This window comes from Gorilla gorilla, chromosome 1 (genome assembly GCF_029281585.2).
Source record: "Gorilla gorilla gorilla isolate KB3781 chromosome 1, NHGRI_mGorGor1-v2.1_pri, whole genome shotgun sequence".
Lineage (NCBI taxonomy): Eukaryota > Metazoa > Chordata > Mammalia > Primates > Hominidae > Gorilla > Gorilla gorilla.
Window position 1 is genome coordinate 58,020,310 of NC_073224.2, and position 26,615 is coordinate 58,046,924.

The 26,615-nt window shown below is 33.9% G+C and overlaps 1 protein-coding gene across 5 annotated transcripts in view; it reads right to left on the reverse strand.

The window, feature by feature from the left end:
* The window catches only part of PTPRC (protein tyrosine phosphatase receptor type C), a 119,868-nt gene that overhangs the window by 23,761 nt on the left and 69,492 nt on the right, over positions 1 to 26,615 (reverse strand). For all 5 annotated transcript variants that reach the window (XM_019028425.4, XM_055378639.2, XM_055378638.2 and 2 more), the window contains 12 exons: positions 26,106 to 26,234; positions 24,543 to 24,680; positions 21,265 to 21,384; positions 17,483 to 17,641; positions 16,016 to 16,224; positions 11,851 to 11,911; positions 5,851 to 5,959; positions 5,130 to 5,164; positions 2,578 to 2,687; positions 1,917 to 2,007; positions 1,751 to 1,827; positions 77 to 113 (listed from right to left, as the gene is read on the reverse strand). In XM_019028425.4, coding sequence (XP_018883970.2) covers positions 77 to 113; positions 1,751 to 1,827; positions 1,917 to 2,007; positions 2,578 to 2,687; positions 5,130 to 5,164; positions 5,851 to 5,959; positions 11,851 to 11,911; positions 16,016 to 16,224; positions 17,483 to 17,641; positions 21,265 to 21,384; positions 24,543 to 24,680; positions 26,106 to 26,234 — 1,275 coding nt within the window. The remainder of the gene's footprint in view (positions 1 to 76; positions 114 to 1,750; positions 1,828 to 1,916; positions 2,008 to 2,577; positions 2,688 to 5,129; positions 5,165 to 5,850; positions 5,960 to 11,850; positions 11,912 to 16,015; positions 16,225 to 17,482; positions 17,642 to 21,264; positions 21,385 to 24,542; positions 24,681 to 26,105; positions 26,235 to 26,615) is intronic.

The following is a 26,615-nucleotide window of genomic DNA, read 5'->3' on the forward strand; positions in this document are numbered from 1 at the left end:
AAGCTGATAAGAAAAATTTTCTTAAAAGTGCTATAAAAATTTTTCAAAAAGAATATTGGATTATCAAAGAAATTACCTTGTGCAGCAATGTATTTCCTGGGTTCTTTGAAACCCTATTGAAAACACATGCAAAGATATGTCATTTGCTGAACATTCAATTACTCATTAACAGGAAAAATTGTGAGTTAGAGGAATTGCTTCAGATCCATCATTTTGTGATTGTGAATTTCTCTGGGCAGTTTCAAAGTATTAAGGGAATCTTATTAATTGGTGGTCAGGCATTTAATTGTGCTAAACATGTTAGCATTTGCAAAGAATATTCATGACTTTCATGTATCTTTGCTGTAAACTTCAAACAATTTTAACACTAGGTTTCATCTTCATCTGCGATGCTGTGGTAATTTACAAGAGTGTTCTAGACATTTCAACATTTTATATCCTGCCAACTCTTATAGGATCATCTACCACTATTTAAACAAGCTCACCAGCCATGTAGTTACTTTTGGGATTTTTACTCAATTTCTTTCAACAAATCATTCTTAGATTTTACCCGCATTTTCACCTCTTAACTTCTGCTGGAATATGATTCCCTCGACTTCTTTGCCATTTCAGATAAGAGATATAATAACTTTCATTTCATTACCTACTATGTCTGCTTTCTCTGCTCCTGTTACCAAGATAAAGGAGTACAGAGGCAGATAAAATATTATACTGGCTTCTTCCAGAATTGTCTCAGACTCCTAAATTCACCTCAGTAACTAAAGGAGCTCTTCAGAAAGAGATGATCTTTGCCATTGGATTAAATTTGAAACATGGGTCACAAGAATTCAACATTAATTTAAGTAACTTCCTGAAACTTCTATCTCATGACACATTATTGCGCATACATTCATTTATTTAATAAGTATTTATTGAATAGCTACAATATGTCAATCACCTATCTAAAAGCAGAAGACACATGCTTTCAGGGAGCTCTAAGTTCCATTGGGGAAACATAAGTAACCTGATACCATAATTACCATATATATTTGAATAGAAAATATAGTTATTTCTGGTAGGTGAGGACACTGGGAAAATGGTAGATTTGGGGAGACAAAAATAATTTTTTCAGTCTGTATATATTTTTATACTGTTTAAAATTATTTAACCTATGTAATACATTAATTAACATTTGTATAATAAATTAAATTTTAAAATATTTTAAATAAATTAACCACGTACAGACATTTACATTTCTGCATAAATCCAATGGATAGATGATCATGTTGATGAGGAATGTCTGCTGAAATTTAGTGTGATGAAATTAAAGCATAACATTTTGGAGTCAGTCAGACTCTGGTTGAATTTCAACTCAAATATTTACCAATTGTGTGAACAAGGACAAGGTAATTAACTAAACTGAGCCTCCCAGTTCTTACCTATACGGCACATGGCTGAGGCAAATGTGGACTTCTTGTGAGAAATATATGCATAGAATATTTAGTCTAATATCTAGCACATAATAGACACCAGAGTATATTAAATTAATTCTTAATATAATTTTGTTTGTAGAGGAAAATTCTATGTTATACCTAATACCAATAGTCACATAATAAATAACTATCCTTGCAAATATTGATAATTTTTTTTATATCAGTGACATATGGGCTCACTTCAAAATATTTTTAATAATATTTTTAAAATTTTACCAAGACAAACAAGGAGCTGAAAGAAATATATAGGTATAAGAAAAATGCAAATTTTTACTCACATCAATATAGCTGGCATTTATGTAGTTTGACCCTGCATCTCCATTTATCTCAGAGAGTTCAACACGGTTATAATCATCTGTTTAAGGAAAAGAAAAATAAACAAGTGAAATAGTGAATAATCAAGTAGCCTAATATATGGGAATTCAGCACTCAATAAATACTCACAAGGAAGAATGTCAACATAACGGTTTTTATTCTGGTTAAAGGGCTTTCGAGCTTCCTTTATAGGAAACTTGCTGAACACCCGCGGGATGCTCTGAAAGAAACAATGATTTCTTGGATCACAGCAGATTCAGGAAAAATAATTTCCCCCTTACCAATGACCGTTTTGAGTAAATGAGATATCCTGTAAAATATTTTCTTCATATTGATAAAAAAATTTGCTTAGAGTAATCAAAATTAAGATCAGGAATTATGTTAAAAAAACTTTTTTCTTACAAATTAATGATTGACAACTTTCAGAACAAATCTCTTGAGTGGGGACAAATTTAGGATTAGTTGTTGTGTCACTATCAAATTCATTTAAAAACAGATACTTGGATGAGTATCTAGAGTACAACTACAAAATCAGCCAAATACATTTTGTGACACAACTTCATAATACAATAAAGCACTACATTAAAATATTTACTAGCTCTACACTATAATCCTGTAAACCTCTATGAGTCTCTCTTCTGGTTAATAGATAACTGCTAATAATATCTACTTTGCTTATGTTGCAGTATCAAGTGGGATAAATTATAAAGGCAAATGGCAATATAAATACACTTAAAGTGGAACTGTCTTGATGTCGAATTTGTCATCATATAACAAAAGCAACACACACCTGAAATTCAGCCAGAAAAAGTCTTCCTTCATCAGCAATCTTCCTCTTATAAGTTTCCAACAAAATATCTGCATGGATTGGCTCCACATTCATCAGTTGTTTTTCATCATCTGGAAACATATTAAAGATTCAACACTAGTTACATGTGTCTTTCAGGTGGGCATACACATTTCATTAAATTTACACCGTGTACTCAATCCTTTAGCTTCTTTCCTCCTCATACACATTTCATCTGAGAAATCTCACTCACATACAAACATTTACCTATAAATCAATGACTTTTCAATCTTGTACTTCAGATCTCTTCTGGGCTTTATATTGTTCTCTCTACTAGAATGTTCTTCCCCATTTTCTATGCTTAAGAGAAGGGATCCCAGACCAAACATCACCATTATAAGGACATTCACGTTTGATTATATGCATTTTATAGCAATTACTATAATTATTTATAATACAATATTATTTTTCTTTGTATTTTCATTTTCAACTTGTGAAATACTGTAAACATGCAAATGAAATAAGACAATACGAATAATACCCTTATACCCATGACTGAGCTTAATTTGATCAACTGTTTACACTAAATGGTGAAACAAGTTGTATTAATTTGTTATGCTTCAAGTATATGAAACACATTATATACCATGTTTGTGAAATAACTTACTGAAGATTAAAAAGTATACTAACCATAAAAAGCTATAATTGCATATGGAACTTGAAAACCAACAGCTTTAGAAAGGTAAGAGAATTTAAGCTGTCGCATATGTAAAATTATGTTTCTCCTACTCTTCCATGTACTACTGATAGTGTTTCTTTCAGTAATCATATTAATTTTACAAATTTATCAGATAAAGAAGTTATCCATGAGGGCGACCCATTTATCTTATTGCCCATGGAAACTTTCTATACAATCACAGCTCTCAAACTGGCTATGTGCAATTGTTTCTTTAGGTTGTTGGGAATGCCTGGTATTCATTCATTCTGAACTGAGGGCCACATTCAGGGTTTCATGGGGTCTGAGTGAGTAAATTCTACTGCGTTCCAAGGTGCAATCAGTATCAATTTTGAGATAAAATATTTCATTGACACTTTCCAAGTCCACTTTAACTCCTTGAGATGGATTTTCCTGTTCTGCTCAGGTGTTTATTACTGATTGTACTCTTCATTCCTCCCTCCCTCAGCCTATCAAAATGAATCCTCATGATACCCTATGTCAGTGTTATTTATTCACTAATATTTATCATATCCTAGGTACTCACTTTGGTACTGGGCATAAAGCAGTGAATAAGAAAAAAAGCCTCCACGCTTTCACAAAGCTTACATTCTAGTTAGGAGAGGATAGTCAATGACCAAATGAATAAATATGTAATAAGGGATCAGATAGTGTTACATTCTGCAAAGAAAAATAAAGCCTTTTAAGGAGCTCCAAAGATTCAGCCCTAAAGTTTCTGCATAGAGACCTGGTACCTGCTATTACCAGAGGGAAACACTTCCAACACAGATTAACACAGACAAAGGAGTTCTGAAATTATTCATGTCTTAAGCATGAGAAAGCAAGTAAATTTCTTTATTGTAAACAAAGGTTCAATTTCTGTAACTTTGTCCCCTTTTATTGGATCAGAAATCACATTTTTAAAAAATTAAATAATATAAATGTTGAAAAAAAAGATAAACAAATTTGTTTTCTTCTCCCAAGTCAAATTGCTGTTCTTTGTCCAATCCATAAATGTGTCTTTAGTGGGAGCAGCCACCATTCCACCCTGGCAGGGACTTGAGGAGACATCCCATTTCCCCATCTCTGTGACTTCCATCCACTCATCCCTCCACCACTCCCTCATTTGTCCATTGGTTCCCCACAATCTTAACAGACCAGATTTCTGCCCTTGCACACAGTTTTCTATCTTCCATATATCTATAGAACCATACACATTCAACTACTAGGGCATGTATCAAATTACCGTCATATTTGTTGAGATATCTGCTTTCCTCTATTAGATTCTAAACCCTTTAAGGGCAGAGTCTGTGCCTGTCACTGTAGTACTCTCAGTACCTGGCACAATGCTTGGCGTACACTGGGAACTTCACAGGTGCTGAGTGAGTAAAGGAATTTAAGTTTTATCATTGTATCAACAAAAGTCCAAGTTAAATTAAAAATGCCCAATTCTTATTTAAAATTGATGGGGACGGGCGCAGTGGTTCATGCCTATAATCCCAGCACTTTGGGAGGCCAAGGTGGGTGGATTACTTGAGACCAGCAGTTCGAGACCAGCTTGGGCAGCATGGTGATATCCCATCTCTACTAAAAATACAAAAATTAGCTGGGCCTGGTGATGTGTGTCTGTAATCCCAGATACTTGGGAAGCTGAGGCACATGAGAATTGCTTCAACAGGGAGGCGGAGGCTGCAATAAGCAGAGATTGCACCACCACACTTCAGCCTGGGAGACAGAATGAGACTCAGTCTTAAAATAAATATAAATAAATAAATAAATAAAATGAATAGATTCAAATGCAGGGGAAGGAATAGTCATCAGCAAAAATATACATACTTACCCCTTTCAACAAGCTCCTGCTGTTCATCCAAATTGCTGTGAAAATAGGAAAAATAAGTTTCTATATTCTCAAGAAGCACAGAATTCAATTGGTATTTTACTTATATTTAATGAATATATTGAAGGAACAAAGGAAGGAAGTCAGGGATAAGAAAAGGGGAAGAGAGGAAAGGAGAAGAGGAAAGGAGGGAAGGGAGGAAGAGCCCTGAGCAGAGGGAGGACAGAAGGATGGGAGAAAGCAGAGTCAGAGAGGAGAGGAGGGTGAGGGAGGAAAGAAAACAACCAGGACTTGTCTGCTAAACTCACATAAGTAGCTAAATGATTTTATTTTAAATCTTCTGTTTTTCATAAGATGCGGTTGTTTCTGACCAAAGAAACACATTAACTTCCCCAGACATCTCCCTCCTTTCTTTTTCTTTTGACACTCCTAGATCCCTCTGACCCACTTTGTACTAAAAACCACACACATTCTTTTCACTGGTTATTATTAAACAAGTCCACAACATTATTAGTAAATTTAGAAAATAATATTAATGTTTAATTCAAACCAATAAAACCATACTAAAAGTTTTTGATTAAAAGTTGTGTCATGAAGTGGGCTGTATGCTGTCTTCTCTCTAGTTCACATATTTCATTTAACTGGTTCCATCACTGCCATATGGATATGCGTTTGCACCATTACTAATACCATTATTATTTAAAAATTTATAATCAACTCTTACCAGGATCTTTTCTTATGTAGATCATAGATTTTGTAGAGAACAACAAGCAGGGCTATTGATGTCACAATAATCAGAAATGCCAGAAATGCTATCAGTGCCTTAGAATTATCTAGAAATGAAAAATAATACATTCAGAGAACGATTGTCAAATAACTTGCTAGACTGGTTGAATAATCACCTCCAAAGTATTTATATTTTAATATTTTTAAATTTATTGTGAGGTTTTAAAAAATAAACATTTTAGAATACGGTCAAATACAATAAATTTCTAATTCTGTGATTTTGGCTATATTGTTCTGAACCAATGAAAACATTTTATATTTAAGGAGAGTAAGAATAGAAGAATAATTCTCTTTCTTTTGATTAATGTTCTTTCATAAGACACATTTAAATTTAATTCTCTTTTTTTATCAGACACTTCATTTTGAAGGGATCAAGGAGGTAATCCAGTTATTATAAATTTTGGAGACAAACTCATATAGTTTAACTTTATATGCAGAAGTGGGTAGCCTCTTAAGGGGATGAGAAAGACTTCTACTTCACAAAGATAAACCCTCTTACCTGTTCACTGAGGTGTAAAATCCATTCACTAAGAGACAAAAATGGTTTCATTCTATAGTTAGGATAAGACTTACCCTGACTTAAATATTCACTAAGTTTAATGTGAAATCCTGCCCTTTCCTAGGGAAAGGGCATAGAAGAGAGGGTGTGTTGGAAATATCTCCAGTATATTCACCTTTTCTTATGTAGTGAAAATGCAGCAAAATAACGCGGTGACTTAAGAGCCTCAGCTCCAGAGCCCGACTGCTTAGCTTCCAATCCTAGCTCTACCACTTCTTAGTTGGGAACTTGGCCAGATTCCTTATTATCTTTGTCCCTCCTTTCCCCAAATCCTAAAATGTGGCTAAAGGTGTTGATTCACAGTAAACACGTAGCACGGTGGCTGGGAAGTAGTAAGTACTAATTATTCACTATTCACAAAAAAAATATTTTTGGCTTTTGGTCATCTGCCAAACTCAGCTCTAGGTACTTAGGATATCTACAAAAAGAAAAACAAGGGTCCTGTCCTCATGGAACTTACTCTCTAGTGAAGAAAAATAGATAATTAATAATGAACAGAAGAAATAAGTAAATGGTCAAGTAGGTGAGAAGATAATAAGGGCTGTGAAGATAAAAAGGAAGACAGTCTGTGGAAATGCTACAGAATATAAGGCAGAGATAATATTAGTTTTCAGGAAATTTGCATTCTCTTTGGGGGAAACAGACACTAGAAAGGTAACTGAACAGACAGGCACAGTGGCTTACCCCTGTAACCCCAGCACTTTGGGAGGCCGAGGCGTGTGGATCACTTGAGGCCAGGAGTTTGAGAGCAGCCTGGCCAACATGGTGAAACCTCATCTCTACTAAATATACAAAAAATTAGCCAGGCATGGTGTGTGTCTGTAATGCCAACTACTTGGGAGGCTAAGCGATGAGAATCACTTGAACCGAGGAGGCAGAGGTTGCAGTGAGCCAAGATTGCACCACTGTACTCCAACCTGGACGACAGAGCAAGACTCTGTCAAGAAAAAAAAAAAAAAAAAAAAAAGGAAAGAAAAGAAAAGAAAAAGAAGAAGAAAAGAAAAGAAAAAAGAAAGGTAAGTGAACAAATGAAATAATTATGTATTTTTTCATATACTCTGAAAAAAATAAGTAGGGTGATAAGGAAGTAGAGGGGATGTATTTTCTGTATGGCGAGTGGAGGCCTTGAGCATGAGACAGTTTTTCTACAACTGGAAAGAAGGAAATGACTCTATCAAGCAAACAGCTGCCAGAAACAGTTCATCTCATGATCAAAATTTCTGTAACTGGAAAATCATACAAATAGGAATATTGAAAGTAATTTCAGATACAGACTATAAGACTTGAGCTTGAATTCAGGCTCTGTCATTTCTTTGACTCATAGGGCAAATAGATTAAATTATCCAAACTTGAGTTTCCTCATATATAAAATAGAAATAATTTTATCTCCTTTAAAGGGGTATTTATACTGCCGGCATATATAAAGATGGATGGGATAGATGAATGTGAATATATAGGTGGATTGCAGTGAACATTTTTAGGGAAGAAGTTCTTATTGCAATAGGCTCCTAAAATGACCCAAAGTGTTCCTTGTCTTATCGCTATCTGAAATTCCTTTCACTGAAATTGTCAATCCATACCAGTGATTACTAGTATACATATATCAATCAGCATGATTGTTTCCAGATTTTGTGAATAAAAACCTCATCAGAGGCAACATCTAACTTCTAGAATACTCTGAAGTAAGATTTTGCAAGAAACTGCAAATGACTATGTTAGCATTCCAATCCATAATAATTAGATTAAGTTCTACAAAAATATTAAGCAGCATCAGACTTTTCTCAACAAACTTAATAATAAAATAGCCAAGTCTTCAGATAAAGCTTGCATTCTAAGCACACATGTGTTTCCCCCTTCTTTCCAGGAACTCTGCTAATATTAAAACACTGAAAATGCCATAGATTTATAATGACAGTGAAAATCAGAGAAGGGAAATTAGAAGTAGAGCAATTTCAACAAGTTGTAGAAGGTAGAAAACAAAAGAAAGGAGGCCACAGCCTAAATCAAAGGAATAGATTCCATTTACTCAGAATGCCTGAGTCTCAGGTTTGAAAGTGACATATGCAGTAAATGTGAATCATGGGTCAGAACATGGAAGTCAAATGTCTATTTACAAAAACAATAACAACAACAACAACAATAACAAAAAATATCTTCTTGAAAAAATACTACCAGGGAGGAGAAGACAAAAGGAAAATTAAATGAAAGCAGTGAGAGACTCAGAATAAAGTCAGGCTCAGTACAGGGAAGGGATGAGGTGCAGGACTAAAATTAGGAGGACAATGTAATTGTCCACATATGCAATAGTTGGACACCTATCTTCCTGTTCTACTGTGAGAAGAACCACTTTTTCACACTTTACCATACGACAAGGAGTAGGGTAATTCTGGAGATTAATTTCTGGAGATTAATTAGTTTTTGGTGATAATGAATGATATCAGAAAAAAAAATCAGCAATATCATAGGAAATCTCCTCAGTCACCAAGATCTTCTAAGGACCACAGAACATCTAATCAACCTTTCCTGTTGTCTCACTGTGACTATGACTAGACTACCAATAAGAACCAAGCTCTTAAGGAAAACATCAACACCAAAGGGGAATGCCAAAATAATAAGTCAGCTTATGAGTTTTATGACTAATAGACTCAACAAAAGACTATGTGAAGAAAATGGAGCAAAGAATTCTCAGATATATAAATCTTCAGGTTACAAAGGTCAATAGCATCCAGAAAAAATGAATGAAAAAGATTCAGGGCCAGGCACAGTGGATCACACCTGTAATCCCAGCACTTTGGGAGGCCAAGGCAGGTGGATCATTTGAGATCGAGAGTTCAAGACTAGCCTAACCAACATGGTGAAATCCCTTCTCTACTAAATATACAAAAATTAGCCAGGTGTGGTGGTGCCTGCCTGTAATCCCAGCTACTCGGGAAGCTGAAGCAGGAGAATCACTTGAACCCAGGAGGCAGAAGTTGCAGTGAGTCGAGATTATGCCACTGCACTCCAGCCTGGGCAACAAGAGCGAAACTCCCTCTAAAAACAAAAACAAAAACAAACAAAACAAAACAAACAAAAAATTGAGGTAAGACCAAGAATAAAGAGAGAAACCTAATATTTCCAGGGGAGGAAAACTTGGGAACAGACCAAAAAAAAAGAAAGAGAGAGAGAGAATCAGGATGGAATTAGAAAGTAAAATTGGATTCAGGAAAATAAGACAGAAATAATTTTTAAATTCTAAAATTTTTAACTTAGAATTTTATACCTAGTCGATACACTGAACAAGTGCCAGAGTAGAATAAAATTTTTTTTTTGTATGGGAGAATTAGAATTATTTTTCTTACACTAGAGAACATATATCAGTGAACTCAGACAGAAAAAAAAATAACTATGTGTGATACAGCAAATCTAAACCAGAAAACTGATGGGGGAATATTTCAAGATGGCATGTGAGAGTCCACATCAGAGCAAGAAGAAAGAGTCCCCAGGAGTTCAACTGACAATCATGTCAAAATACAGGTGGTAGAATATTATGCCGGGGAAACCCAACAACACATCCCTAGTAGCTGTACCCTAGCAATTCACAGCCCAAGTCCTTTCCTGGAACAGATATCACTATTTTAAAAGAAACTATATTATTTATCTCTTAGGATAATGATATTGTGAGCAGAGAGTGAATACAATGTTGTCTCCTTTGTGGAAAAAGATGAGGGCTAATTTTTTGGCTCCATCCTGGAAACCTGATAAAAGTGGAATATTAGCTGGTTACCAGACAACACTGCTAATGGCAAAATGACCCTTGATTGCTAAACTACACCTGAACAGGGAGTGCTATATGTGAACTCTATTGTCCTCATGGGAAGTACCAGCTTTGGGTTTCCCTGAGTGCAGTGCCCGCTCATAACTGAGCACACCCCTGTTGGCATGTCTGGAAGCTATGCCCATGGAAATAGTATAAGAGATAACTGATTCCTTTTGGAATGCAGCTCCTACACCTACACATGTGGTCTCATTCTCTCATATCTCAGTTGTCTTTGAGAGTGTCATAAGAAAAGTAGCTGGATTGCTGTGTGCACTGCTGCAAGGATTCCTGCTGCAAGGATTCCCGCTGCAAGGATTCCCACTGCCAGGCTCCCTTGCTAGCATGCTGTGCTTTTTGTTTTGTGTCTTTCCAGGTGAAATGTTTCAGATCTGGCCTATTAAGATGTGAGTGTGAATGTTCAGCTGAGTCTATGACTGCTATAAATTATTTACAATTTAATAGGAAAGAGTCAATGAAGTCATTTTTATTATAAAGATATTATAAAAGAAAAATGTAATGTGGAAATAAAATCAAAGCTATCGTGCTGGACTTTTTTGACATTTAACACAGGGAGTTTTTATTTCATAAATCTGAGCAGAAAGAACTAAAACTTTGCAGAGGGCTTAGTAAAGCAGTTTGGAAAATAAGCTGTTTTTATATTTTCTCTTTTGACTTTGCATTCATATCAGTGATTGTGCACATGCATATGTGCATATGTAACATATGTAAGAGAGGAAGAACTAGAAGTGGCAAAGATAGAAAGACCTAGAAGTTGCTGACAACAAAGTACATACAGGCTTAAATAATTCTATTTACAATGTTAACCGATAGAGAAAGCCCAAAGTAGAGTACTAGGTCTCCTTCCTCCATAGGCTCAGATCAATTGGTAATGTTAGTAACTCTAGAAAGAGCAGTATACAATATTGTTTATATATATATATATATATGAAGGAAACTATAAGGAGACCCAAAAATAGAAATGGTTAAAAGTGGTTGCCTGGCAAACAGAATCGTGGGTCGGGAATGTAACATGCAGCTGTTATTTTCATTATTATAATGAAATTTAATTCTAAGTAATTTTTCATGTACACCTTTACTTTGATGAAAATATTTTAAATATCAGTGATAAATATTTACATAACTATATTGTTATCAGGGAGTGCTTATATTAGCTTCCATTAAGTAAATCAAGACAGACTTGTATCTAAGGCCCACTTCTGCTAAGCATATGCTGAAGAGACAGAATAAAATAGATAATCTAAAATAGTACACAGAAAAGTTACTAACATGACGATATTTCATAAACATAAACATAACTTAATAGTTTGGGTATATAAATCCTCTTATGAATTCAACAAACCTTTAATAATTGAATCTCCTAACTTGAATTTAAGATATTGTATTTAAATATATTTACATATATATATGGTTTTACTGACAATTAAAAATATTACATCTACGGAAGAGATATTATTTAAGCATTTAACAATCAAATGTGATTATAAGTGTAAAATAATATAGCTTTATAAGCATTAATATATATCTTAATATATATAATAAATAGCCCAATGATAACTCACAAGATGTTGATTGATGTAAAATAAAGGGTTCTCCAGGATAGTCTCCATTGTGAAAATAGGCCTGAATTTCAGTAACAAAAAATAAAATAATTAGTTTTCTAATGTGAATTTATATATCACAATGTAAAACATTTATATTATCTTTCATACCATGCTGTTTATTTACATTAAAAGTATGCTGATTTGCTTTAAACTTCAAGGTTATGTCGGTATGTTGTCAAATATATTTGAAAAGACAATCAAAAAGATATCTTATCTCACTTAGCAATAATAATATTTATAGTTATTAAGCAATTATTAAATAATTATTTAAAATAATGAAACTGGATGAAGAAATAAAATCAGATACATCAAAATGTTCATAAAGTTAAAATTCCCTATTAATAGGCTAATATTTAATTAAAAAAGGAAATTCAACCATAAGCTGTTTACTAGAATTATGCATAAAATGCACATACATTTTTTAAGGGCAAATGGATATATAGTAAAATTTACTATATAGGCATAATGCATAAACACCTGTGTCTCATAAAATGTAATACAAATGAAGTGAAAACAATTTACATATACAGGGAAAATGAAAAGAGCAAAAGAGCAGTAAGAATCCTTGACCAAAAAAATTTAAGTAAAATATATTTGAATAATATCATTAAAAGAGAATAATAATAAATATAATAAATCTGACAAATATATATCTAAGCTTTTATCCTATGGAGAATATATAATTTACCCAATATTCACAGAATATTCATAAATATCACATATAGAGCTGTAAAAATTATTCTACAAATCCTAAAAGGCAGAAATTGTAAAAGCCAATTAACTTTTATAAGCTAATAATTAGTAGCAATAACAAATTAAAGCACCAGAAATGTAGAAAAACTCTCTTAAATAATGGATATATTAAAAACTCTTCCAAATTATAAGTACAGACTCATTAGAAATCATCAATAATCAAAATGTTTTACTTTAAGAATCATTGATTACATTTCGTGTGAAGGCCTTCAGAAATTAGTGAAAAACGATATAGACATGGGTTACAGTCAAAATTTTACCAAAGTACAATCCATAGCCTTTTTTTCCCTTTAGTTTATAAAAATGAAAAAAAATTACAAGGAAGAAAACACTTTTAATCCGAAAGCCACCTGAAGAGCATCAAAACAAATCTATGGAAAAGTAATACTAATAAATCAACTTCATTAATTTATTAACCAGAGATCACAATGGTGAAAAAGCTGAAATGACTGCTCTCTCATGAAGGAGTGAACACAAAACATGATAGTGGAGACAGAAATAAGCATAATAAGAAGGTATGGCAAGTATAATAAAGAAAACAAAAACCATCTTTTGAAGATTGGGGGAAGAGAATTCGAAACTGAATAATTATCTCCTACTTTGAACGTTAAGGTTGTATTTTAATATGATGTACACCTATATTTTTCCATAGTAACTTATACGATTTGAAGAGTGGGAGAGGCATATTCTAGGAAGTGGGAAGAGCATGGAGGGAGGTGGCTAAAAAGAGTAACACCCAGGTGCCTCTGAGAAATTATAGAGAAACCAGTGCACCTGGAGCTTAATGGGCACTGGAGAAGCAGTGGGAAATGAAGTATAATACGCAATGATGTGACAATAACAAAATATTTCTTTTAGGTTGACTCTTCTTTGAAAAAATATATATGGCACACTCACTCAAAAAGAGTAAAATATCTGAAAAGACTAATCCTATTGAAAGAAGATATAAATGAGTCTTAAAGAATTTCTCTGCATGAAAGGAATGAAGACAAATTTTTCAGGAACAAATCACTCCTATACTATTTAAAGTTATATAATATAGGCCTGGCACAGTGGCTCCCGCCTGTAATCCCAGCACTTTGGGAGGTAAGGTGGGCAGATCACTTGAGATCAGGAGTTCTAGGCCAGCCTGGCCAACATGGTGAACCCCCGTCTCTACTAAAAATACAAAAATTAGCCAGGCATGGTGGTGCATGTCTGTAATCCCAGCTTCTTGGGAGGCTGAGGCAGGAGAATCGCTTGAACCTGGGAGGCAGAGGTTGCAGGAGCCGAGATCATGCCACTTCACTCCAGCCTGGGTGACAAAGCGAGACTCTTTCTCAAAAAATAATAATAAAATTTTTTTAAAAAGTTATATGATACAGAAAAACAGGAACATATAAGCAATGTATTTTATCAGATCAGTGTAACCTTTATACCAAATTTAATAAGAATGATGTCATCCAACGCCTATGCCAACACCATCTCTACTCACTGAATGATCTCCTTTTTGAATATCTACTAATAAAGACAATAATAGGCTGTTGATTTCAATAATACTCTGAGAGAATAACACACAATGACAGAGCAAGGGTTTTTCTCTTAGAATGTGACAATGGTTTTGCATCATATAAACTAATCACACCAGGGCATCACAACTATGGCATCATCTATCATAATGCCCTAAAAATCGATAAAATCCAACCTACATTTCCAGTTCAAAAACAAAATCAAAAAGTTTATAAATATGAAAACACTTCTTTAAGTGATAAAGAATATGGGCCGGGCACGGTGGCTCACACCTGTAATCCCAACAATCTGGGAGGCCGAGGCAGGCGGATTGCTTGAGGTCAGGAGTTCCAGACCAGCCTGGCCAACATGGTGAAAACCTATCTCTACTGAAAATACAAAAATTTGCCAGGTGTGGTGGCAGGTGCCTGTAATCCCAGCTACTCGGGAGGCTGAGGCAGGAGAATCACTTGAACCCAGGAGGCGGAGGTTGCAGTGAGCCGAGATCACGCCACCACACTCCAGCCTGGGTGACAGAGCAGGACTCCCTCTCAAAACAAAAAACAACAACAAAACAAACAAACAAAACAAAACAAAACAAAAAAAGAATATCAAGCCGTTTGTCAACATCATATTAAAAAGTTAACTATGGAAATTTCTATCTAACAGGAATAAAAGTGACAGATACATTTGTTTAAAAATAAAAAGGGGAATTATGTAAGACAAAGTGCTGTGAAGAAAACTAAAAGGCAAATTATAAACTGATAACATTTTTACGCATGTGACAAAGAGTTTAATATCATTAATATTCAAGGCATTTCTCCAGAGAAAACTGGATAAAAGAGGCAAAGAATAACACAAAGAACACTAAGTAAAGAAACTTCATTAAAATAAAGATATCAATACCATATTTCAACCTCCAAATAAAGAAAAAGAAAGGCATATTCAGTGTTGGTGAGCCTCTCAAGAAGCAGTCATTTCATACACTGATACACAAGGGCAATTTGGTAAATTTTATAGAAAAAAAAAGTTACGTATCCAAAAAGCCTCAAAATACATTTTGACCCAATAAATGCATTTTTATGAATTTATGAAACATAAATTATTAAAGACATTCAAAAATTTTGCTTTACCAATAAGTGTGTTATCGGAATGTTGTTTATATTAGAGACCAACATAGTTATAGTTAATAGAATGTGATAAAGCCATACATAGAATATTATACAGGCATTAAAAACTACATAGTAGTTAAATATTTAACATAGAAAGGTGTGTGTGATATAGTGATATATTAAAAATACAGTTTTAAAACTGTATTTTGAAAACTGTGTACTCAGAATGTTGACAATACATGTGTTAAATGCATATAAATGTGTATAATATATTATGAAGTTACATGTACAAAATATGATCAGTAGACAGTGAGATAATGAGTGTTTTAAATTCTGTATGCTCACTAGTATTTTCTAGTGTTTATTTCAAATATTTTCTAACCTCAAGGTGCCTGTGAAATTTTGCAATTGAAAAATTCCACATTAATAAAGATAAAAAGCCAAAGAAAAGAAAAGGTAGATTTGGTAAAGTAATAATCTGTTGTGCATAAAGTGTTGTGCTTCTTAACACAGAAGCAATAATTTAGCTATAATTAAGTCATATTGAAGTTCTAAAATATTCCAATGAAACATTTGCTTTAAACCACTGACTTTAGCTATAGGAATAAAAATTTTAGAGTCAAATATTTGAGACTCTTTAAGTGTGATTCCATTACACATCAGAGCTTCTCAATCTCATGTGAGCAGTGGTCTTAAAAGTTATTTAAGTACTATGAATCAATCATTATAATGTAGTTTGTACTATAGTAATGTAGAGAGCATACTTTTACCTTAAAAGTGTAGTTTGTTGAATATTGAAGATCTTTTACACGGAAATCGCAATTCTTATGTGACTCATTTCTAACCAGAGTATTTCCAGCTTCAACTTCCAAATGGTAACGTTCATGGGGGCCATTACGGTCCCTGGGAGGCCTACACTTGACATGCATACTATTATCTGATGTCATGGAGATAGTCATGTTCCAGACCTGGCTTGGAGCTATCAAAATGAAGAAAGATTTGTTATTAATAATTTAATAGATGCATATGTAAATTACTTGACAATACTTGGATATAGTATAAAGTATTTTAAGTGTTAGCTTGGGGGTTATAAATGAGGAAGTTATGATAGTACATAAATTAAAAAACAATATCAAAACCCTGAAGAATAAATCACTCATTTATTCAGTAAGTATTAGCATATAGGTTGTACATGAAGCCATGAGAGTTATTGCAATCCCTGAAGGAGAGTGTGTAGAATCAGAGAATAGAGAAAAAGGGAGGGGAGTGGGGAAGAGGGGGAAGTTTGGGGAGAGGAGAGGAAAAATGTTGTTGATTGGGAAACCTCCAAGTCCTATTACACAATCTAGACCCTCCTTTCCCAGAGTGCTAATGTTATCCTGGTAAACACCTAGATGGGTTCTTCAGGAACAGAAACAAATTGTCTTCTTTTTCTGTGATACAGAAACTCAGGAAAACAACAAAAGCGTAGAGCTCCAGGACCAGAACTTTTCAAACCAAAACCTAAATGACCTTAAAAGTGTCTTACATTCAGCCCCAAATAGCACAATATTTCTTCACAAGTCTAGTGCCCGTTAGGGTCTCTGGAGCTATAGATGCTGCCTTAAAACACGGCATTTCTTCTTCTCTGTCCTTGATGGAGGTTAACATGTGCCCCAGAAGCAGATCTAACTTTGGGCCTGGAAACTATGGAGAGATTATACTAGTGGCAAGAGCCAAATGCCATTGAAAGGAAACTTTAAATGGATAATGTGACATAAAATAGAATAGTAAGTAGTTGAGGGTAAAGAAGAGAAGAAAATGCTAATAAAATATTACATTTTATGAAATGTTTTATCAGATGAACATTAGTAGAGGTTAGTAGGCTAATGCTTTATGAGACATTGTTAGGTTTCTGATTACAATTAATATTTCCAGATAGTAAAGACAACAGCAAACAGTGAATGTTTTAATCTAAGTTGGTTAAGTACTTAACTGCATGAAATTGTACAAACTGATGCCAATTAAGATGCTTTTATGCTTTGTCCTTAAAATTCTATGACTATATCTGAAGAAGAGAGAGAATCCAGGATAACGGTTTTTAAACTTTTAGATTTTACATGTTTATAAGCCCTAGATGTTAACAAATGTGCCAGGTAAATGTGCTTGCTAGAATAAAGATAGAAATATTGTGGCTAAAAAGTTCATACCTTGCTTTTTACCATTTATGGAAAGAAGCATTAAAACATATAACTTACGAGCACTTTTAGTTATTAAATGACACGTTGCAGCAGTTCCATTACGTTGCACTTTTGCAGTGATGTAGGCATGTAATGATAAATCATATTTCGTATAAGGTTTCAAATTTTGCAAATCATAGTTGTTCAGGTTTTTATCCAGATTGAGGCATTTTTTTTCTGAGGAAAAATGTGGAAAAAAAATCAGTAAGTTGTTAAAAGTCAGTACTACCATGTACCTAATTTGGTCTCTACATCACATTGTTCCAAGTGAACTACAAACTATTGAGTGATTGAAAAATAAGTACATCCTTGATACTCAAAAGTACCTACAATTATCAGCCAGTGTATTGAACAAACTCAATTATCATTGGTAAGATTAAATATTGTAGAATTATGGTTTTATATCATGAATTTGGTACATAAAATATTTAATAAGTTCAGACTCATTTGTGAAGATGATCTCTTTTGTTTCTGAGAAAACACAGCCCCCAGTGTATGCTGTAAGTCTTGAGTTGCATGTTTCAGAATGATTCTTTTTTAGAAAACCTTTTCTGATATGTAACCTCCAAACTTTGAACATTGGTATTAGCTACTGTTTTGAATGTTAGATGCAGACTCCATTTGATCATCAGTCATTGGGTTGATTCTATCATAGTAATTTGGACACTACAGTAATTAACGGGAGCTGTGAGAATGAGGGAGTTTCATGCTGGAAGTGGAATTCAGCTGTTCATTGAAAGGTAAGTAGAACTGAATACATGTAAGGGAGAAAAGAAAACATTACAAACGGAAGAAGGAATGTTTTTGAGTTTAGGGACAAACCTGATCAGGACAACAGCTCTGGCTGGGGAGGCATATGAGAGGTAGGACAGTGTCCAAGTGTGTTTTCACACTCAGGCAGAAGACTTAGCACTTGTTAAGTAAAAAAATCACCAGCTGCTGCTATTTTTGAGTAGCCAAGTGACATCAGGAAAGAGGATGATTAGAGTGGCAACATGTTTCTGGATAGCAGCTACAGTAATAATAATATCAATAATGATTTTTAAAAATAATAACTCACTGTATGTGTCAAGCACTGTTTCAAGGGGTATACATGAAATAATTAATTTAACCATCACTGCAACTATTAATTGGTACTCAGTATCATCTGATTTTACAGATGACAAAACTGAGCCACAGAGAGATTAAGCAATTTGTTCTGTTTTTTTTTCTTAAAAAAATAAAAGGCATTACACAAAATAATTTCCAGCAACATCATGGTGGTCTTGAAAGGTGCCTATTGCTTTCAGTAACTTTTGAAAAATAATCCTTTAAATCCAATAAAGCACAAAAGATCTCTTCCCCAATTCCCCAATTACCAAGAAGCTTCACTGTCACTTGTCATCATTAAGTTAATGAGATAAAACTGCAGTTCTCCAAAATATCTTAAGCTAAAAATGTGAGGAAAAATAAACAAACACACTTTGGGAGGCCGAGGCGGGCGGATCGGATCACGAGATCAGGAGATCCAGACTATCCTGGCTAACACAGTGAAACCCAGTCTCTACTAAAAATACAAAAAAATTAGCCGGGCGTGGTGGCGGGCGCCTGTAGTCCCAGCTACTAGGGAGGCTGAGGCGGGAGAATGGCGTGAACCCGGGAGGCGGAGCTTGCAGTGAGCCGAGATCGCATGACTGCACTCCAGCCTGGGCGACAGAGGGAGGCTCCCTCTCAAACAAACAAACAAACAAACAAACAAACAAAACCAAGAGCAGAAAGGAAACAGATCAAGCTACTGAACTTGAACATCTATCACATTTTCTGTTAACCTCAGTTTCATCATATGAACTATGAAGATATCTATGCACATCTCCACTGAGTTATTAAAATAGTTGATAAAATCTTTAAATAATACATAATAAAAAATACCTGCTAAACGAATAAAACTAAATTAATTTCAATTGCATTTTTCCCCTCTTTTAATCCCTCTCTTTTAGAGACACTGAAAAAATTAAATTGTGAAGTAATGAAGTGAAATTTAATATCTGATTAAGAAGTAATGTAAACTGCAAATTTCATAGACTTTCTTCCTGTGGATTTTTAATAGTAATTTTATTTAAAATGGTGAGAAAAGTTAAATTGCCTTAACGATACTATAATCCTATCAACTCTCTTTGCCTTAGGTAACATGGGAGAGGAGACAGGTATATGTTTGAGATGAAGGAGAAAACAAAAGCGGAGCACGCTGTTTAGAGTAGAGCTGGCTCCAAAGAGCCCTTTATGCAGTGTCAGGGCATGGTCCAAAGCTGCATTCAGTCACCAATCGGCAGCTTTGGAGAAAAGAAATCACACAGCCTGATAGCTAGCCTCCCCTTCTCAGCCATTCAATCCCGTTTAAGTGTTCTATGTGGACAGCTGTTAAATTTGGGTAACACTATTTAGTTGCCCAATAAGAAGGACCCATGCTAGTTGCTGTAATGAGTTGCTACTAACTCATTACATCCTTTTTACCCTAATTATGCAAATACAGTGGAAATACAGTTCAAAAAAAACTGTGTAAAAATATAAAAGAGCCATAAATGCATAAAATATCTACCATATACTCTGACATCGACAATACTCTCTAGTAGAGAGAGTGTAGACATTGAAGAATGCAGCAAGGGATAGTGAATAGAACATTCGGAGAAGAGAAAAAAAAAAACGAACAATGTGTTCCCTTAGAAGCTACACAAAGTGTTTGTAAAAGAGGTGTCCAATGAGGCAGACAGTACCTCTGCTGTTTTATCTTCCTGGAATTTCCATTTTTCCTTCCACATAGACTTAACTTTTAAATTTATCATAACCTCAAATATATAGTATATATTTCTTTTCCTTGGCCTTTGAATGTTAATTTGAAAACTACATGCATATTTAACTTTGCTTTAGTAGTCTGATTATTAAGACCTAAAGACACTAGCAAGAAAAAGCCATTAAAATATAAAATAACATAATGAAGAAAAATAGCCTTTCACTTTTCAAGTTTTGAAGTGTATGTCTGGTTCCTTCCCCACAGCACAGAGTGACAGAATTCTATGAGGTTCACTTCATTCCTATTTTAACCTATGGATAAAAGAATAGAGAAAGGGCTATCCCAGGCATTGAGGCTGCTCTGAGATACTCCACTGATGTTATTTTCTACAAACAATTTAGATCCTTTAAATTGTCCAGAAGATATTTGTTCTCTTAAATAGCATCTCATTTGAACATTTCATGAGTGAACTAGTCATAGCACATTTCTTTCTTCTTCTTTTTTTTTTTAATTGCATTACTTCTGCAGAAGTCTAATTCTAAACTTAGAACTATGCTCCCAAGATTACACCAAACTGGCCTCAGCGGCTACATGGGCCCATGTTCATTTTTATTCACCCAACATTTTGTCTGTATTATTAGCTGAAACAAGTTTTACAAGGGGTTTGCTTGTTTGTTGGTTTGTTTAGGAGGCTGAATGATGAGTTCAAAGTGAGTCAAATCACTTACATAATACTTGCAAGACAGACATGAGTGTTGTCATCCAGAGGTTTTCTGTCTCTAGGCTTTGGAGCACAAAGATTTAAACTAAGACCAAGAAGGACAAGCAAATATTTAGAATGTTCTGGATTTTAGTCATTTCTGGGGCTGGAAAGCTCTGAATGAGTGGAAGCAATTCTAAGATCAGGGAGTATACTATGCCTATTCAGTCTCTAAGCAGAGAGCTTTGTGGCTCACTGGCTCAATAAAAATTTCTAGTACTTTCAAATTCTTGATTTCTCTTTTCTGATGAAATTAAATTCTACACAAATTACCTGTCTCGTTTATATAACAGAGGGTAAAATTATGAAATGATCTTTGAGGGGGATTCCAGGTAATTACTCCTTGATGTGCAGCTTCACTTCTACAAAAAATGATCTGAGGCTCTCCTGGAGCTGTTAAAAGAATAAGAATGTTATGTAATATGAAAAATAAGACATGGATAAAGCATTCTTCATATTATAAGCATGCATTATTGATAACCATATTTTGACAAATGATGAATTCAAAATAAAATTTGAAGAAATGCATCTGGGCTTATTTAATTTGTTTTAGAGTAAATTCCTTTAACAAAGTAAATGTCACACCAGATTGGCACTGTGAAACCTAAGCATTCCACTGACTTGAAGATATCTAAGAACCCCCTCTTCCTTTCATATACATTATTCATATATATTCTTGCCCAGATACTGCCTAAAAATCCTGGAATTTGTAGGTTTTGCTGTGCTGAAAATCTGGCATTCATAGCGCCAATAAATTTAGCAGTCATTGAGTAGCACTTGTCATTGCTTCCAGTAACTAGTCATTTGAAACTGAGAAAAACTGATAAATGTTTAAATAAAATGTATGAAGTAAAATTTACATTAAAATGTACCCATTGGAGATACAGTTTAATGCGTTTTTAACAAATGTATACATCCACATAACCAACATCACAATCAAGATAAAGAAAATTTCTGTGATCCCAAAATGTCCTTCTGTGGTACTTCCCAGTCAACTCAGCTCCTTTGACCAGACTCACGTACCTTCTGATCAACTTTCTGTTAACTACAGATTAAATTTGTCTTTTTACCCATTGCATGTAAATAAAATTAAACAAACAGTAAGTACTTTTTCACTCCTAACATATTGCACTCAATGTAATGTTCTGAAGATTCATTCACTTAGTTGCATGTGTCATAGTTAGATTTTTAAAAAATTTATCAGTAGTTATTGTAAAGATACACCACGTTTTACCTAGGATTCAACAGTGAATACACATTTGGGCTGTTTCCAGGTTTTGGCTACTATGAATGCATCTGCTTTGTCATGTTTCCTCTTTGGTAAATACCTGGAGTGAAATTCCTGGGTCATGGCTGCACATCCTGACCAATAGTTAGTAGTATCCGTCTTCTTAAGTTTAGCCATTTTAATGGATGTATAGTATTATCATCTCAGTGTTGTTTTAATTTGTATTTCTCAGTTAACTAATGATGCTGAGCATCATTTAATGTGCTTATTAACCACCTGTATATCCTCTTTTGTGAAGTATATATTAAAAATGTTTGTCCATTTTCAATTGAGCTGTTTTATTCCTTATTTTGCAGCTGAAAGAGCTCTCTGTATATTCTGGAAAAACTTCTGTTGTTGAAAAAATTAATTTTGATTTTTTACAAACTATTTATTGCTTTTTTATTTCCTTAGTGGCCTCATCCAAGAGCAGGAATATTCAATTTTTATGCACTCCAATTCATCAAAAAATTTTATGTTTCTTGCTTTTGTGCCCTAGGAAATCTTTGCTAAAGCTATACATTTTCTCCTATGTCTTTGATTAGAATTTTTTAAATTATAGCTTTAGTATTTAGGTCTGGAATCCATTTTGAATTAATTTTTGTGTTTGTTGAGAGGTGAGAGCTGATGTTCATTTTTTTTCTACAGAGATACCAGGATCATTAGTTGAAAAGACTATTTTTCCCCCACTGAAAACATTTTGTGCTGTTTTCAAATATAAAACATAGTTTTCTGGGATTTCTATTTTGTTGCAATGATTATAAAGAATGTAATAATTGTGGTACTAATAAAAATACATTAAAATTTTCTAGTTATGCTGAGGATATAGTTTTTACATAGTTTTATTTGCTGTTCTTGTAGCTATATATTATTTTGGAGAAGTATGAGGAGACAAGGATTTAGGCAGCCTCTTTAGCCTTCAACTATCCTTTTTACATAAAACTTAGAATCACGGGCCAGGCATGGTGGCTCACGCCTGTAATTCCAGCACTTTGGGAGGCCAAGGTGGGCGGATCATGAGGTCAGGAGATTGAGACCATCTTGGCTAACACGGTAAAACCTCGTCTCTACTAAAAATACAGAAAATTAGCAGGGCGTGGTGGCACGCACCTGTAGTCCCAGCTACTTGGGAGGCCGAGGCAGGAGAATTGCTTGAACCCAGGAGTCAGAGGTTGCAGTGAGCCGAGATCACGCCACTGCACTCCAGCCTGGGCAACAGAGCGAGACTCCGTCTCAAAATCAAAACAAAACAAAATTTAGAATTACATTTATAAGTTTTGTCAAAAATTTCTCAATATTATCATTAATAAACAAATTCAGTAATGTGACAGACTGCAAGATCAATACAGAAAAATCAATTGTACTTTTGTGCATTAGTAACAAACCTGAAAATGTGATTAAGAAAACAACAGCATTATAACCAGGAATAAACGTAAACTAGAAATAAATTTAACAGAAGAATTATAACACTAATGCACTGAAAACTACAAAACATTTTGAAAATAAATTAAAGAAGACCTAAATTAATGGAAAGATATCTTGTGTTCATGAACTGGAAGACTAACATGGTTAAGATGGCAATATTTCCCAAATTGATCCACAGATTCAATACAATCCCTGAAAGAATCCCAGATGGCTTCTTTATAAAAATTGAAAAGTTGATCCTAAAATTCATACAGAATTCCAAGTTCCCTTAAATATTCTAAACAATCTTGAGGAAAAGTAACAACTTGGGGGAACTTACAGTTTCCAGTTTCAAAATTTACTACAAAGCAGCAGTAATTGACAGTGTAAGCATGACATATAAATCAATAAAATAAAACTGAAAGTTCAGAAATAAACCCATCATTATGGTCAACTAATTTTTGATAAGAATGGCAAGACTATTCAGTGGGGGGAATAAATAGTATTTTCAGCAAATGGCGCTGGAAAAATTAGATGGCCATATGCAACAAAATGAAATTAGAATGTTACCTCACACCATATACAAATATTAACTCAAAGTGGGTAACAGAGCTAAATTTAAGAGCCAATGCTATAAAATTTTTAGAACAAAACATATGGATAAATCTGCATGACTTGGCAATGGACTTTCATATATGACACCAAAAACATAAGCAAAAGAAGTAAAAATAGATAAATTGAGCTTCATTGAAATAAAAAGCATATGCTTAAAAAGTATCAAAAACAGCAAAAAGACAATTCATTTCCTATGATTCTCAAATAATTATAAGGACATGAAGAGGGAAGCAATTTTACATATAAATGCAAGTAACATACTCACTCCCAAAATCTGTTTTAATAATTTTACTTGCGTTAGTATACTTGTGGTTATTATAGAGTATTTCTGAGTCACACTTATATTCATGTTCGGGTTCAAGGTTTTCTAATTTAATTTCTTTCTTATCAAATGTCATATTACCTGAAATAAAGAAATATTTCGAATGAATATATCGATGCAATATTTCACGCACACATTTATTTTCTAATTTCACATTTATAATTCTCTATTTAATATTTATCAGATTGAAACATCTGTGGAAATTACCAAAATAATAAAAAACCCTAAAAATAACTTTTACATTCAACTTTTATGAAAATACAGGCTGAGTTTCCCTTATTCAAAATTCCTGGCACCAGAAGTGTTTTGGATTTAGTTTTTTTTTTCAGATTTTGGAATATTTGCATATAGATGATACAATATCTTGGGAATAGGACACAAGTTCAAATGCAAAATTCATTTATGTTTCATATATACCTCATATACATAGCATGAGGTCATTTATTTTTCTCTGGGGATGCTGACTAAATTCTGTGTTATGTTTCTGCATTTTGACTATGACCAGTCACTTTAGGTCACGTGTAAAATTTTTCACTTGTTTGAGCCGCATCATGTTGGCACTCAAAAAGTACCGGATTCTGAGAACATTTTGGATTCTGGATTTTCAGATTAGGGATGCTCAATTTGTATATAGCAAATACAACTTAAAGTTGAGATTGCACCTCACCTAGTCTTTATCTAATAGATTGTCTAGAGAGAACATTTTATCATTGGTCTGTCATGATTGCTCTTCCTTTCCTTGTCTGCTTGCCTGATGGCCATGAATCTATACTATGATGATTAGGTGATGATTACACCCAGCGCAATGCTCCATCCTCTATGTGTGTAGCTGTGGATATGCGTGCATGTGCATGCACACCTGAGCACATCTGTCTGTCATGCCAGCTATGGCCTGGCAGATGGCTTTAAGTCAAAGGGTGGGAGAGTTCACCTCATTAAATTCAAATACACTTTAAAAATACTATCTCAATTATTAGTTGCCTCAATTCAAATCCAAACATATCCCTAGATGCACTTGCTGTTCTTTTTCTGCTTTCTTCTTATTTAAGTGTTTTTGAACTTGTGTATGAATTTTGTTGATGCAGGATGGAAAAAGTAAACTCTTGAACCATACAATCCTGTATGTTTTTCCTTACTTCATAACAGAGTTTGTGTATTATCATTTCCTTATAACACCCTTCTTTCATGATCTGTTCAACAATGCCTGTGTATAACAATTGCCAAGAAAATTATTGTAAATTAATTGACTTTCAATTTTTAGATATTTATTTTTCATGAAAAGTATTCATTTATTTTGTGAATTTGTTTGAATTGTATAGGTAATTTAATTATTTGACTCTAAATATACCACAGACCAAGAAAAAGACAAGAAAGAAAAAAGACAAACAGAAGGAGAACAAGAGAGTCAGGGAGGAAGAGAGAAAGGGCAGAGAGTAAGATTAAATAATATCTAGAACAACATTGTGCCACAAAAAAAAAATTCTCTGGTCAATGTTATATTCTTACCACATTGAAATCTGTAGGTAATATTCTGTGTATCACAAGTAAAGGTTTCAATATTTTTCCATTTTAAACAAATAGTAGTATCTGCTTTTTCAACTTGTGTACAATCATGTAACTGAAACTTTTCAACCCCTGACAAGAAGATACAGAAATAAGCTTGATTAGTATTTCATAATGTGTATCCTAAGCCCTTATCCATTCTTAACATGTCAGTTAAAGCCACTGAAATTATGCTAATGACATAGAATTAGGCAAGGATTGAGATTGCTATGGGAAAAGTCTAATAACTCTAGGGATTTGTTTCTTTTATTATTTACTTTATTATTTTTAGCACCATATATTTTGGTAGTGTTTCATTTATAAGTTATACCACGTTAAAAAATGAAATGCAAGCAAACATATTGATAAAATTGTAGCTTTCGCACATTTTAAAAAACACTCATTCCATTTTGTATTTTTGTTTGTATCTTAAATTTTTTGTTTACTCTTTATTTACTTTTAATTGAATGATTA